The 16,469-nt window shown below is 41.2% G+C and overlaps 2 protein-coding genes across 2 annotated transcripts; one reads left to right on the top strand and one right to left on the bottom strand.

The window, feature by feature from the left end:
• Window positions 1-116: 116 nt before the first annotated feature.
• Window positions 117-9,033, top strand: afdnb (afadin, adherens junction formation factor b; the record flags this gene model as incomplete). Its single annotated transcript, XM_080012713.1, has 15 exons — window positions 117-288; window positions 2,500-2,690; window positions 3,062-3,207; window positions 3,437-3,531; window positions 4,177-4,448; window positions 4,631-4,774; window positions 5,103-5,301; window positions 5,709-5,797; window positions 5,920-6,006; window positions 6,100-6,165; window positions 6,919-6,991; window positions 7,073-7,261; window positions 7,355-7,473; window positions 7,875-8,024; window positions 8,143-9,033. The coding sequence occupies 15 exons, from the start codon at window positions 117-119 to the stop codon at window positions 9,031-9,033; spliced, it is 2,883 nt and encodes a 960-aa protein (XP_079868839.1).
• Window positions 9,034-9,294: 261 nt separating this feature from the next.
• On the bottom strand, window positions 9,295-14,191 carry dusp23b (dual specificity phosphatase 23b). Its single transcript, XM_080011894.1, has 3 exons — window positions 14,089-14,191; window positions 11,179-11,442; window positions 9,295-10,801 (listed from the first exon to the last, which is right to left on the bottom strand). The coding sequence occupies exons 1-3, from the start codon at window positions 14,092-14,094 to the stop codon at window positions 10,616-10,618; spliced, it is 456 nt and encodes a 151-aa protein (XP_079868020.1). The 5' UTR covers window positions 14,095-14,191; the 3' UTR covers window positions 9,295-10,615.
• Between the last annotated feature and the right edge of the window lie 2,278 nt (window positions 14,192-16,469).

Genomic DNA, 16,469 nt, shown 5'->3' with positions numbered 1-16,469 from the left:
CGAGTCACAGTAGCGGTCGAGGTAGAAATAAAATAACATTCTGCAAAAGATTGTTAAATGAAAGACACCAACTATTTGCCGTTGCTTTCGGACAGAGCTTGGAGTTTTACGGAGTGATGCGCTTCTACTTCGAGGACCCGGTTGAGGGCAACGTCGCCACCAAGTGCGTCCGCGTCAGCAGCAGCTTCTCCACCCGGGAGGTGGTTGAGGTCCTGTCTGAGAAGTTCAGGCCTGACATGAAGATGCTGTCCAGCTCCCACTTCCTGTACGAGGTGCAGAGCAGCGGAGGTGAGGCACCTCCCTTCCCATTATAATATATCGTATAAGCCAGGGGCTCTGAAACCGGGGTCCACTCCCCTCCTAGGGGTCGTCAGAGTAATTGCAGGTGGTCCGCGGCAAAGTCATTTTATATATTTTCAACGTTGTTTTATCATTTCAGATGTTTTAATTTTTTTCTTTTTCATAAAATATATTTACTCAACTTCCACTAATGACAGTGAGGCTTTTTGTCTGTTTAAGTCTAATTTTAAACCATGGGGCAGTTTATCATAGGCAGATAAAGACTTTATTTATTGATTGATTTATTGATTAATGTATTTCTTTATATGCTCCGTTGATTTATGTGTTAAATAACCATTTCTCTTTGTCCCCCTTCCACCCCCCCCACCCCACCCCCCTTTTCTATCTTCGGAACCAGAACGTAGATTGGATCTCAACGAGAAACCTTTGGTTGTGCAATTAAACTGGAACTCCGATAACAGAGAGGGACGTTTTGTTCTCAAAAAGGGAAATGAAACTTCAGAGGTGCACCGTCGCTTATCTACACTACATGAATATAATAATTTGATTTGATTGGGCATTTTCTCACTTTTTGATGATTAAATAAGGACGTTCATGTCCATGGAGTACTTTCAGGTCAAATGGATCAAAGTTTTGATTGCATTATGCGCGCGTATGCATGTGTGTGTGTGTGTGTGTGTGTGTGTGTGTGTGTGTGTTCCTCACCAAGGCAAACTGTCATGAAAAGAAGGAAAAGGGGAGTATGATCCAGAACTTTAAGAGGACACTGTCAAGAAAGGAGAAGAAGCAGAAGAACAAAACAAAGTCTCCAGAGGAGGAGAAGGGGTAGGAGACCTTCCCTCTGTTACTGTGAACTTTTTTTTTTTTTTCTCTATTTTTTCTTCTGCACGGATGACTGAACCATCTCCCCCTGACCTTTCAAATTGCTATCCAGGTCAGTGGAAAAGCTCCAAAATCAGAGCATCTTTGGTGTGTCAAGCCAGAAGCACCCCAACGACAAAAAACAAGAGAGGAGGCAGTCTGACCCAGGTGGGTAACTCTGAAAGATGTTCAATGGAACCACAGGGAGCATACCTGTGTTCCCAGGGCCCTCTAGTCCCGCAATGTAGGGCCCGGGGAACATAGGACCACGGGAAAATACCGTACAGTAGGACCCTGGGAAAATAGGGCCCTTGGAACCAGAGCCTGGGGATTGGACCCTGGGAGCAGAGGACCCTTGGCACTAGCGGCGTTGGAACTGGGGCCCAGGGAACATAGGACCTTGGTAACATAGGGCACAGAGAACATAGGGGGCTTGGAAAATAGAGCCCTTGGAACTAGGGCCCAGAGAACATATGACCCCGAGAACATATGACCATGGGAACATATGAGCCAAGGACAGAGGACACAGGGAACATAGGGCCCTAGGAAAATAGGGCCCTGGAACATAGGGCACTGGGAAAATAGAGCCCTTGGAACTAGGGCCCGGAGAACATAGGATCCTGAGAACATATGACCACATGAGTCGAGGACATAGGAGCCAGGGAACATAGGACACAGGGAAAATAGGGGACTGGGAAAATAGAGCTCTTGGAACTATGGCAAGAAGAACATAGGACCCCGAGAACATATGACCATGGGAACATATGAGCCAAGGACAGAGGACACAGGGAACATAGGGCCCTAGGAAAATAGGGCCCTGGAACATAGGGCACTGGGAAAATAGAGCCCTTGGAACTAGGGCCCGGAGAACATAGGATCCTGAGAACATATGACCACATGAGTCGAGGACATAGGAGCCAGGGAACATAGGACACAGGGAACATAGGACACAGGGAACATGGGGCGTTAGACTCTGATCGTTGACTCCAAACCACAGATGCTACAACAAACAATGGAACTGATTTCAAAAGCCTTAAACTTTGTACGGTATACAGATAATAAGATGACAGGCTGCTGGCCACACTTTGATGAGCAATGTCTGTTTTTTTTTTGTTTTTGTTTTTTTTCAATGAAATGCAGGTGTGATACATAGTGGAAATATCCAGCGTAACTGTTCAAATCAGCACGCACTCCCAGTTGAAATTCAAGTCTCTCAAGGCTGTGAGTAGGAACAAATTGGATTTTCAGGAATCTCTATTTTCAGTGCCTTTGGTGGTTTGCTACCTTTTCCTGTTCACAAGCTTCCCCTGCCCCCTACTGGCTCCTTTCTCATTTCAGCTGAGGATGCCTTCTTGTCTGCAGTCATAAATTACACCAACAGCTCCACGGTCCATTTCAAGCTCTCACCTGCCTATGCCCTCTATGCGGCGGCACGTTCTGCTCTGCAACACAGCCACAGCAAGGAACGGACTCCGAGAGTCACCGCCATGACCAACAAAATGGTGACAATGACCGAAAAGGTCATTCAGGCAAGTCCTTTAAAATCCAGTGTGTGTTATCTGCAAACAATAATATTAAAAGACAAATTCAGTGTATGATTAGTGGAACTATACGTACCAAAGTTTTCCAATTTTAGAGGACATATTTAATTATATTTATCTGTATTTGACCAGGTAGCCATGATATACTGTAAGTCAATATATTTTTTCAAGAGATACCTGGGAAAGCTACCCATTTTATTAGGATAATGTTGATAATAATAATAATATTGTTGATATTTACAATTTTCAAAACAAACAGGGTCATGAAATGCACATCTGCCCCACACTTGAATTCCATAAAGGGTGTAATGTAATAACAAACTGAACGATGCGCTGCTTGACGTGCGTGTCACCTTTAGAAGCAGCAGGCCATCGCTGGCGCTCTGGCCTTCTGGATGGCCAACACCTCAGAGTTCCTGAACTTCATCAAGCAGGACAAGGAGCTCGGTGCTTTGACGCAGCAGGCTCAGGTGGACCTCTCCCACTTGGTGCACAAAGATTACAAGTAAGAAGGAAAACATTCCCTGCAGCCTCCATGGTGAAAAACTTACTGACTTACATGAAGTGATTATTTATTTTAAAACACACACAACATTTAGTCAGTGGTAGATCCACCAGGTTCACAGAACAATGGTTCTCCCCACTATGCTCAAACTGTTCTAAAAGGGTAAAATCATATGCTATAGGATACAGCACGACTACAGTAATCATGACATGTTGACACTTTATTCCAGGTACCTGATACAGTGTCTACAGAACGAGCTGAGAAAACACTTGCCAACGTTTTTGGTCGATCCAGAGCAACATGGTCCACTACCCGCTGGAATAGGTGAACTTGCAGTTTATCACAACATGTGTTTTATTTTTCCTAAAAAAAAAACTGTGTAAACGCACGTTAAAGGACTCAAAGGTATATCAATAAAGTACAATGTATTTGTTTTACTTCTTTCTCTGAATTGAAAAAACAAATACAAAAGCAGTGATCTTAATACATTTTAGTTGTATTGGGGTTGCTACGTTCCTGAACCAAGTTTCAATTCCATTGACTCGCTTTAAGTCACAGACTTGACTGGGACTCCAAGGCCTCAGCTTTGGACTCGACTCAGAGTGCACATGCCTCAGTTCAGTTTTGGACTGGACTGACTCCATAAGCCTCAGTTTTGAACTCGACTTGGACTGCATAAGCCTCATTTTTGGGCTCAACTTGGACTCCATAGGCCTAGCTTTGGACTTGACTTGGACTCCATAGCCCTCGGCTTTGGACTCCACTTGGACTCCACAGCCCTCGGCTTTGGACTCCACTTGGACTCCACAAGCCTCAGTTTTGGACTCCACTTGGACTCCATATGCCTCAGTCTCATAGTGTATCAAGTCGTCCTCAATGAGCCACAACATTTTAACATTAGTAAAAAATACAACGTAATGTGCCTCATCCCTGTAAATCTTTAACCAAGCTTTTCTTCCCCGCCAACAGAGATGGTACTGAACACTTTGATGAATGCCATGTCTCTGGTGCGGCGCTGTCGGGTCAACCCTGCCCTCACCATCCAGCTCTTCTCCCAGCTCTTCCACTTCATCAGCGCCTGGCTCTTCAACCAGCTCATGGGCCCCGAGGCCTGCTCCCGGGGCCTGCGCTCCCATTACTGGGGTGCAACTCTCCTCCAAAGGCTCACTGCCATTGAGGCGTGGGCAGGGAGGCAGGGTCTGGAGCTCGCTGCCGACTGTCACCTGGGTCACATCGTCCAGGTGCATGTCTACTTATTATTTGTGGAAAGACATGCATCACTTAATCAACTTGTGTAATTTTTTAAATATTTTGTACGTTTTCAATTTTGCAAACTGTATTTTCATTTGATCCGATTTGATGCTCTAAAACATCCAAGGCTGTAGCAAAAAGGGTAAGAATTCTGTTGGCTGGCTGTTTCTAGGCAACCATGCTCTTGACCATGAACAAGTACTCCGTCAAAGACGCGAAGGACATTCAGAATACCTGTTTCAAGTTGAATTCACTGCAGCTGAAGACGTTATTGACAAGCTACCTCTATGCAACCAATGAGCCCCACATACCCCCTGTGAGTACCCCTGCTACGGCTCCTACCGTCTGTCCTTCCTGGATGTTATATTTTACTTAAAGGGTGTCTGTATTGATTTTATGTCTGAAATGAATCATCCTGCTGTCTTCTTGGCAAGCTCTGATTTGAAGAGCTCCATTTTATTCAAGGGTAATAGCTTGAATTAATAAAGGTTACAATAAAAGTGGAAACAAAAAAAATAATTACCTCAAGCCGAGGAACAAATAGTTCCTCGGCTTAAGTCATGACACAATTTGCACCTCAGAAGTGCCCTTTTTTTAAAAAGGACATTTGTTCTGTCTGTTATGTGTCCTGGTCACGCCTCCAGGGTCTGATTGACACTGTTGTGGCGGCTGCCGAGACCCTGACAGATAACCTGGCTCAGAGTGAAGGGCGGGGCATCCAACGGGAGGAGAGTCTCGACCTTCATCTGCCCTTTCTGCTGCCTGAGGGAGGATACTCCTGCGGCACCATGAGTGGGATCCCACCAGGTTTTAGGGAATTCATGGAGCCAATCTGCTGCAAAGGTACACAAACCTCAAATGCAGCAAGGGCACATTTGGAAATCCGAGGAAACATCTTCGGTTAAAATATAATTACAGACCGTTAAAGATGTCCAGTGTCATAATAGGTAGGAAATAAAATGACTAAAAATGTAGGCAGAACGAGTTATTAACCCTAACACGATGACATAGTAGTAGACGACTGTCTTCTCATTTATTTAAACCAGTTGGCTAAAATACTGACAACCTGTAAAAAATATATAGATACATTGAAAGTTCCAACTATTTTCTTATCCACTAAGACACAATCCAAATGATATATAAACCATTTCACTAAATGAACTTTTGTGCAATTAAATGTACTGAAATTAGTAAATTAAAGCCCAGCTACAGTGTTTACTGCAATTACTATGTATATGCTACCATTCCAGGTCTCTGCACGTTAACACCTCAGAGCAATTGCAACGGCAACTGGACTCTGTTGGTCAGTGAAACATCTTCAGCAGAGATCACTCGCTTGGTAAACAGCCAACATTCTGTCACTGCCTGCAAACAGCAGTCTCCAACAATACACTGAACATTTCAATTCAGGATCAGAATTATTGTTGGAGCGGTATGTTTTCTTATTTTCTTATTTCTTAGGCACCGCACAGAGAGCCTGAGATGATGACTATCACACTGAGAAAACCATTAAACAGTGGAATGGGAGTGAGCATTGTGGCTGCCAGGGTAAAGCGGATTACTCCTCCTCCACACCAAACGCCTTTATTCACGTTGGCCACTGAAAAGTAAAAACTCTCGTACCTTCTTGTTGCGCCACAGGGATCGGGACAAGAACACCTCGGGATTTATGTCAAATCCATTGTCAAGGGAGGGCCAGCAGAAATGGTAATCTTAAAATCTTTTGAAATATGGAGGTATTTTATGAGTAACATATACAAGATACATAATCCATCTTGTAATGTATCTGTAGGACGGGAGGTTGACGGCTGGGGACCAGTTACTGACTGTGGATGGTCGAAGCCTGGTCGGCCTAAATCAAGAAAGGTAGCTACATCCTATTACTATGCTATACATACTATTTAATAATAGTATGTATAGCATAATATAACATAAAAAAACATAATATTTTTGACAATTACTCCATATTTATTTACTTGGCACTTTACGTTATGTATGCTCCATTTCCTCGTTGGTGGCAGGGTCCGCCACGCCTTTTTCAGCAGCAGCGGTGAATTTGATAAGGTAGTGTAGCTAGTTGTGGTCAGTAAACTGTCAATATGGATGTACATTGACAAAAAAAGAAGCGCTCCCTCAGATGAATAAATATCTCCACCACCCCAGGATAAACAAATCAATCAATGTGTGTAATTTTTGGAGAAAAAGTAAAAAAGAAAAAGAAAGTGACCGTCCAAGATGAACCCAGATGTTGAAAGAAAAAAAATAAATAATTTTTTTTTTTTTTTTTTTTAATAATTGTAGTGTAATCCACACACCACAGACAATCTTACGGATTCGCACTTTGAAAAGTCCGTTTTTTTTCACATCTTTAAAAGGCAACATTTTATGTCTTCCAAATCCGGCCCTGGTTTTAGGGCAGCAGGTATCATGATGCAGACCAGTCCCGTTGTGACCCTCCAGGTGGCAAAGCATGCAGCGTGCTACCACGGCCTGGAGGCATTGCTAAGTGATCCTGGCTCAGTGCCAAAGGCAGGTATGTTATCTAAAACCTAGTTCCAACACTGCCGTTCATGTGCCGTTATTCTGTGGTCAATGCTTTTCCTGCCCCTCGAAGGACTCCAAGCGGACACTGTGCCGAGGCCTCCCAAGCCAAATGGCGTGAACACACAAGTCCGGTACAAAAGCACGGATCCCAGCCAGTCAGAGCAGTGGGGGAACCATCACGGAACTAGCAGGAGAAAGCGGGAGCAGATGATGCAGCGGGATCGGCAGCTTTATCGTTCCAACCCAAACATGGCTTGTGGTGGGTGTGGACACGTTCTGTCCCAGGGTTCATCAAAGACTTACTGTGAAATGTGTCCAGCGCTGTAAATGTGTTGTGTAAAAACATGTCCAGTGTTGTCGTCCCCCCTTGCTTCACCAGACACTGTCCCTGAGGAAGGAGAAGCTCCTGCTGACCCAGTTGTCGGAAAAAGCCTCAAGGTTGCGGTCTCTACCCTCAACCTTTACAATGATGTGAGAACAATTCAACAGTCATAATCTATAATCTATGAGTCCCAGGGATGGTAGCTCAGGCAGTAGAGCTGGTGGTCTGGTGATCTAAAGTTTGCTGGTTCGATCCCAGGCTCCTCCTGCTAGCATGCTGTAGTGTCCTTGAGCAAGACACCCCCAGTCTCACCCTCAGAGCTAACCCCTAGTTGCTCCTGATGGCTGCGTCCGTCGGTGATTGTACAATTGTAAGTCGCTTTGGATAAAAGCGTCTGCTAAATGAAATGTAATTCTGTAAAACCTCGACTTATTTTTGTACTCATGGCTGTAAACTTAAGCCGAGGGGCCTCATGATAAATGGCGTGAAATTTTAAAACCGTTTAATCTAACGTCAGTAACATTCCGACACCGTCCTTCTCCCCTATTAGATATTTCAAGTACCGTATTCAAGGGACTACGTGACACTACCATCACCCAGATACCAGAACAAGAAATCACCGGAATGTGAGCAATCACAGGTCGTCAAAGTGCCTCAGAGTTCATTCAATGGACAGAGTTCCAACAGGAGAACCTCCATGGTACGCCTCATGTACTAACTGAGTCTAGTTTAAAAGTTGTGATGATTACGTTAAAATCTCCCCGACACTCATAATAAAATGTCGGAAACATTGCTCAACATTTTTTTCTCCCTCTCAGCGTCAAGCCCTCTCACAGGAAAACCTGTGCGTGGACAGTGGGGTCCCCCTGCTGGACAAGCAGCATCATCTACGGAGGCAGGACAGCCCGTCGTCCTCTTCCTTCCCCCTACGTCCGAGCGTTTCGTCCAACGACATCCTTTCCGACTGCGACCCCACAAAGCCCCAGCACGGTCCGACAAGCGGTGCCAACATGTGGAGAACTCCACCTTCACAGGCACCTGCAGTCCAGCCAACACGCATAGACATCCCTATAGCGAGGGCGGCGGGCGCCCGCTCAAAACCTCCGCTCACCACCTTCCAGCACACTCCTTTGCCGGCGGTGAAGGTGGGCCGAAACCTGAAAGGAAACGGGGGAATGTCTCAGAGCCTCCAGAAACAGAGCGCCCAAGTCCAAGCGAGTCCCATTTATGAATGCCCCATTCCGCCGGCAATCACACGGAAAGAACCAACGGCAAAATTTCAGATGACCATCTCTCCGACGAAGCACGTTTCCTTCCGGACATTTCCCGCCCAGCAGCAGGAGCCGCAGCAGCGTCCCGACCCAAAGTGGCAAACCGACCTGCAGTATTTCACGATGAGCAAGGCGCTGCCCGACGGATGCGGCCCGTCCCCGGATCCCTGGAGGAGGGACGCCCAGGAGAAGCTGCAGAAGCAGCAGAGGCTTCGGGCGCTGGACCTCCTGGAGCAGGAGACCCAGGAGCTCCGGGCCAAAGGCACCCGCACGCAGGAGGAGAACGACAGGCTGCGTAAGCTCAGCCTGGAGTGGCAGTTTCAGAAGAGGCTGCAGGAGTTTCAGCAGAATGGAGGGGACGATGAAGAGGAGGAGGACGAAGACAGGGACATGATGGTGACCCTGCAGCAACTGGATAACAGGGTGCAGGTGAACTGATGTAGCAGCCTTTTTCTACGTCACAGTATTTATTGTATACAGGATTTGTGTCCTCCGGCGTCTTTACGGAAAGGACGATTTAGTTCACTATTCCATTTTCTCATTCGGTTCCACAGGACCAAGGCCACAACAAGGGGCAACAAACCCCTAAAACAGAATTGGAAGATCAGATGAAGGCAGCATCAGGTTACATAAGAATTGTTTATAATTGCAGTTAAACTCTGATAAGAGTTAGTACGAGTAATATTCTTACATCAAACATTTTTGTTTTTGACAGGTCCAGCGCCACGCCGACTGGATTGCGACCATCATATGATGTCACCACAGCAGTGAGTATAATATTCCAGCAAGTGTCGAATGAAAATCTATATTTGGATCCTTTCATAATAATTTCATGTCACATAAGTAATGTGGACAAACAGAGTAATCTTAACATCAAGAATTTTTATTCAATACTTTCATTGAATCTTCAAGCACTCTTGAGACTTGTGCATTTCAATGAATTACCGTTTATCAACACTTTAGTGTTTGTTTAGAAGTGTTTACCAGTGCTTCGATTAATTCCTGAGTACAGAAATATATAGAAATATACATTGAATGATATAATACATTTTACATTTTCTGATAACAAAAACAGTGTTGGTGTAATAAATGCGCTTGTCCCCGCTCAGATACCAGGGAGATAAGCTGAAGAACGGATCTCCAGAAAACCTCACATTCAAGCAGCGCCAGCACCTTTTCTCGCCGGTGTCGAGTTCCCAAGAAAAAGTGAAATCTTTGTAAACAAAAGCCTGAAGACATGAATATGGCCGCTGGGTGAAACCATCTCAAAAACCGTACCAACCCATGTGAGGGAAAAAAAAAATAAAATCATTAAATAAAATAGGAAAAGCACTGTGCGTAAGGCAGAAAGAGTGGTGCAGTAACGGTATAGTAGAAGTGACACTTCATTGTTTAAGTATTTATTTTCCTTTGTTCAAAATGTGATATTGTTTTCGTGCTTTCTTTTTTTTTTTTAAGCTTCAAACCAGTTATATTCTTGAATATTGCTATATCTTATTTTCTCACACAAACAATAAAAGCAATTTCTTGACCACAAAATACTTGAGAGAGTTTGCATCAAAATGTGCCGTGCTTATTTTACTACAACGTGATTGTTTAAACGTTATACACCCGGAGACGTTCAAGAAGCATTACCACTTTCAACCCTTAAGGCCAAGGGAATCCAAGTGAAATAGTAATGCATTTTTGTAAAAAAATAAATGGAAAAAAATAATAATAATATGACATATTATTATAAATATATGATAGATTATCTGGTCCTTCCAGATGTTGAAAGGGGTAATGGCATTGAGAGTTCACCATGCAAGTGCCAGATATCTGAGCTTGATGGAGAATAAAAACGTACATCTGTCCCCCTGCCCTGGGGACCTAGCGTTAGCTATTAGCACCTTTTAAAATATAAAAAGTAGTTCTGTAAACCTAAATGTCATTTTGATACATATCTTTTACATTAAAAGTGACGATGATAACAATATCACTTGGACTTCGACCAACCCAGCGAGCCGTTCAACCTGTTTCGTTACTTGGTGTTTTGGTAGAACTGGACGACCGCTTTCTCTTGTTCGTGCGTTTCGATTGAGCCCCGACGGAGTCTTCGGATCTCCTCGATGGCCTCCACCCCGGATATCCCCCTGCTCTTCACCAGATAGCAGGCCAGCATGGTCCCGGTTCTGCCATGCCCGTGCATGCAGTGAACTGCCACACCCTGAACGGAGAGAGGGAAATAAACACTTTGTATATGTTCCATCAGACCAGCGGCTATTTACCCTTTCTCGATGGCACACATGCTGCAATACATGAAGTCCACATTTGCCTCAATAATATTTTTGACATCAAGTATTTTTGTTTTGGCTGTTATTAAATGGATATTTGTAGAATCTCTCTCTCTCTCTCTCCCCCCCTCTATCTCTCAGAAAGTTTCTAAAGTAGAACATGATCTCACCCCGAGCATCAAGAACAATATGTCATGTTGGTATCTGAGTTTTTTATGAGTACTAGTACTTGATCACAGTATCAAACCTGATACTCAATACTACTAATGGATATTGTGGGTCCCTCTAATGGACCTTAGATAATCCTCACCTCTCCTTTGGCGTTGGCCTCCTCTACAATGGAGAGGAACCGCTCGATTTGACCCCGCGATGGGGGAGTGAAGTCAGCCATCTTGATGTGGTGAAGCTGTAACTCTGGACAGGTGTCATGGTACGGCGGCTTCCTTTCACACAGGCAGATCAGGTGTTTGATGCCGCTGTCCAGGAGGTACTGGTACTCGGCCGTCATTCTGGGAAGCGCCAGCCCGGCCAGCTTCCCCTGGTCAACCCAGGAGAAATTGTGCGGCTGGGTCGACTTGAAGAGACGAGAAGAGAGAAAGGCGGATACGTTAAGATCCAGTAAACCGCAAGTGTTTTCAGAGAGATGTGCATGGAGCCAGGCATCACGAGTGGCGTAGAAGGAGTGAGGTCGCCAATCATCTGTCTGTTACAAAACTAGAAAAAAAAATCATATAATAATAATAATAATTATAATAATAATAATAATAATAATAATATGCTTAATGACACTTGAGGCCAGTGCCAAATCCAGAGCTCCTGATGACCAGATCTTGTGACATGGAAGGAATTTTGTTACAATTCACAACTGTATATAATAAGACAAATACAAATTAATAAATACTACAATCTGTATTTCAATTTTTTAAATACAAACAATAAATATTACTTAATAAAATACTTGCACTAAAGGCTTTATGTGGCTCGCATCCATCATTTGTAATGTTGCATTGCTCCGCGTCTTCTGTTACGGAATGCTTGTATGCTAAATGCATGTGTGTGTGCACATGTGTGCATGTGTGTGTGTGTGTGTGTGTGTGTGTGTGTGTGTGTGTTCTGCCCTATTTCTTGGGTATTTATGGTGGCTTGCATTCTGGACTGTTGCTTTACCTCCTCCCTGCCCCCCATTTAAATGGTTGCGTTTGTGTTTTACAACACACATATCACATTGGAGTGGACCTTGGAGTGGACTCTCACTGTGCTGGAGACAGTTCTAAACTAAATGATAAACTATTAAACAGCGACGTTGGGAAATGTGCTGACATTCAAAAAATAAAATAAAAAGAAAACCTAGAAAGCATAACCTCCAAAATGATGCCAAAATTTGCCGAAGCCCCATTCTACCCCCAACCCACGTTTTGAGTCCACTCCAGGATCCCCTCCCACCCCCACTTCCCTTCCCTCCCCGACCTGATATGTGTCTCAAAGTACAAACAAAAATAAAACGGATCCATACAAGGATCAAACATTTAAATGCATGTTTTTGGGAGTCTCGTGCAGTAAGCAGTGAGAAAAGAGGGCAGACGGGACGAAAGCAGCCATGAAAACCCAGGAGGAAGAACAGTGGAAAATAGAAATAATCAGGTACAGTAATACATGATTAATTTCTGGATAGGATTACATTTATTTTTTTGCATTTTAAAATCTTACTACAGATTTGTTGATTATTTATTTATATTATTCACAGGTTAGCATTTGTATATTTGTATTTATTACATATATATTGTGAATATTGACAAAGAATTACTTCCATCTTGGTGCACTGAGACAGTGTTCTCAATCTAGTGCCTCCACTATCCCTGCACTGTGGGTTTTAGCCCACACCACCAACACCAGATTAAATAAAGGACCACAAATCCTCATGGACGTAGGGTCGGGTTCGGAACGGTAGATTTTGAGCTGAAAATTGCGCGACAGGGAGGACTGGGAGGCCTGGGTCGAGAAACGCTGGATGCTCGTACGTAACACGGGCTAGTTTCAAGTTGAACAGCAAAAAAACAAAAGAGCGGATGGATAGAAAGTTTAAACGAAGAGTTACAAAAGCCAGGGTGCGCGGATAAGATGGCACTTTACGGATCCTTGATGGAATTCAGGCGTTTCAGCAGCAGGGGAGAACAGTGCAGTCGAGGAAGAGATGCACATTTAAAGGGGATAAGCAACAACAAGTATGTAAACAGTCTATCTACACACGTCAACATGAGGTACTACAGGGCAGGAGGCAGTTCATCTACACTTAGTAGAAGTTACAGTACTGTGGCCTTACAAATAGTGACATACCCCACTATTTGTATTTAGTTCTTTTTTAAATTAGTATTATTTCAGGGCCCCTCGACTTTGGAGTCCGTGACTTATTTTAAATCACCTCTCAAAACCCATTTTTCCCAACCCATTCATATGTGATGTCCCTCTTTTTCTTTATCTATTTTTTTTAAACTTATTTATTTATTATCTATAATGTTCCTTTGATTTAAATTTCTTATAATCATATTGTATCTACTTTTTTTTGTTTCTTTATCGGCTTTTAAAATTTAATGAATGAATTTAATGACTGTTTATTAATGTTCCTTTGTCTTTTAAATGTTATGATCTGAGCACTCTTGCTATAATTTCTCTGTCAAAGCACATTGTAAACCTGTTTTTAAGGGAACTATATACATACATATATTATTATTATTATTATTATTATTATTATTATTAATAATAATTATTATTATTATTATTAATTATGAAGGTATTAGTAAGTATATTACAGTAGTGACTGTACAGTAGTAAGTAACACTTACACTTTTCACACCCTTTGAACAACTCGTCTTAGTAGAAGTGAGTTTAACATGGACGTTGTTGTTATTGGAGACTTGTCATGAGAAGTGGAAGAAGACTCGTTTACACTCCGGAGGCTCCACTATCACCCTCACACCCTCACACCCTGGAAGACCGACCGCACCCACAGTAAGCGCGACCACCGCCCGGTACGACCCCATCCATGACACCCACAGTAAACAAGCAAACAGCGCCGCTGGATCAGAGCTTGGTGGACGGTTAGCTTAGCTCAGACTAGCCGCTGATTTGCCACGAAAACGTCCACTCTCGCTCGCTTAGCGGGCTATCTGTTCCCACACCGAGTTAGCAGAGCTGCTGATTATACTTGCGGGGTATAACTTACTGCCATGGCGGATCGAGGGGACCGGGGACCGGGCTACGCAGGGGGACGCTTCGGGAGAGTTCCGGCACTTCCGGCTTTCAACGGCGTTTTGAACGTCTGGTCACGTGGTCGGCGTCGCGTTCCACGGACACACGCGAAACACAGCGAAGAGAAAACACAAGTTAATGTTTCAATGATAAACAACAACTACATAATACATAGATAATACATACATATATATCATCACATACATACATACATACATACCGGTACATACACATTTTAATTAAATGTTTTCTGAATATGACTATTTATTAACGAAAGCGTAAAAACACATGGAGTCACAACAAACTAACAGTAGCATCATATCATACAATAACTTGAAAAAATAGTCAACATATCATACAATAACTTGAATAGATAGTCATCATATTATACAATAACTTGAAAAAATAGTCAACATATCATACAATAACTTGAATAAATAGTCATCATATTATACAATAACTTGAATAAATAGTCAACATATCATACAATAACTTGAATAAATAGTCATCATATTATACAATAACTTGAATAAATAGTCAACATATCATACAATAACTTTAATAAATAGTCATCATATCATACAATAACTTGAATAAATAGTCAACATATCATACAATAACTTTAAAAAAATTGTCATCATATCATATAATAACTTAAATAAATAGTCAACATATCATACAATAACTTAAAAAAAATTGTCATCATATCATACAATAACTTGAATAAATAGTCAACATATCATACAATAACTTGAATAGATAGTCATCATATTAAACAATAACTTGAAAAAATAGTCAACATATCATACAATAACTTGAATAAATAGTCATCATATTATACAATAACTTGAATAAATAGTCAACATATCATACAATAACTTGAATAAATAGTCATCATATTATACAATAACTTGAATAAATAGTCAACATATCATACAATAACTTTAATAAATAGTCATCATATCATACAATAACTTGAATAAATAGTCAACATATCATACAATAACTTTAAAAAAATTGTCATCATATCATATAATAACTTAAATAAATAGTCAACATATCATACAATAACTTAAAAAAAATTGTCATCATATCATACAATAACTTGAATAAATAGTCAACATATCATACAATAACTTGAATAAATAGTCATCATATCATACAATAACTTGAATAAATCGTCAACATATCATACAATAACTTGAATAAATAGTCATCATATTATACAATAACTTGAATAAATAGTCAACATATCATACAATAACTTGAATAAATAGTCATCATATTATACAATAACTTGAATAAATAGTCAACATATCATACAATAACTTTAATAAATAGTCATCATATCATACAATAACTTGAATAAATAGTCAACATATCATACAATAACTTTAAAAAAATTGTCATCATATCATATAATAACTTAAATAAATAGTCAACATATCATACAATAACTTAAAAAAAATTGTCATCATATCATACAATAACTTGAATAAATAGTCAACATATCATACAATAACTTGAATAAATAGTCATCATATCATACAATAACTTGAATAAATCGTCAACATATCATACAATAACTTGAATAAATAGTCATCATATCATACGATAACTTGAATAAATAGTCAACATATCATACAATAACTTCAATAAATAGTCATCATATTATACAATAACTTGAATAAATAGTCAACATATCATACAATAACTTGAATAAATAGTCATCATATCATACAATATCTGTAATATACAGTAAAAAAAAAACAACACGTTGATATCTTTTTACCGCAGCCAGGATGGCCGAGCGTTCTAAGGCGCTGCGTTCAGGTCGCAGTCTCCCCTGGAGGCGTGGGTCCGAATCCACTTCTGACACAAAGCTTTTGCCATTAATTCAAGAGGAGACAGTGATACCGTCACATCGGTACCGATTTACAGTTCGGTGTTGAACCGCAGGGGGCGCACGCAACTTTAATAAATAGTCAACATATCACACAATAACTTGAATAAATAGTCAACATATCATACAATAACTTTAAAAAAATTGTCATCATATCATATAATAACTTGAATAAATAGTCAACATATCATACAATAACTTAAAAAAAATTGTCATCCTATCATACAATAACTTGAATAAATAGTCAACATATCATACAATAACTTTAATAAATAGTCATCATATCATACAATAACTTGAATAAATCGTCAACATATCATACAATAACTTGAATAAATAGTCATCATATCATACGATAACTTGAATAGATAGTCAACATATCATACAATAACTTTAAAAAAATTGTCATCATATCATACAATAACTTGAATAAATAGTCAACATATCACACA

This window comes from Zeus faber (assembly GCF_960531495.2).
Source record: "Zeus faber genome assembly, chromosome: 13".
Classification (NCBI taxonomy): Eukaryota; Metazoa; Chordata; class Actinopteri; order Zeiformes; family Zeidae; genus Zeus; species Zeus faber.
Note: the sequence above shows the minus strand (reverse complement) of the source record. Positions and strands in the feature narration are given on the sequence as shown.

What these genes read in the sequence shown, in the direction of transcription:
- dusp23b (XM_080011894.1), bottom strand. An exon ending in AGGCCAACGCCAAAGGAGAG is followed by an intron (nt 10,802 to 11,178) that starts GTGAGGATTATC and finishes CTCTCCGTTCAG; the next exon opens with GGTGTGGCAGTTCACTGCAT.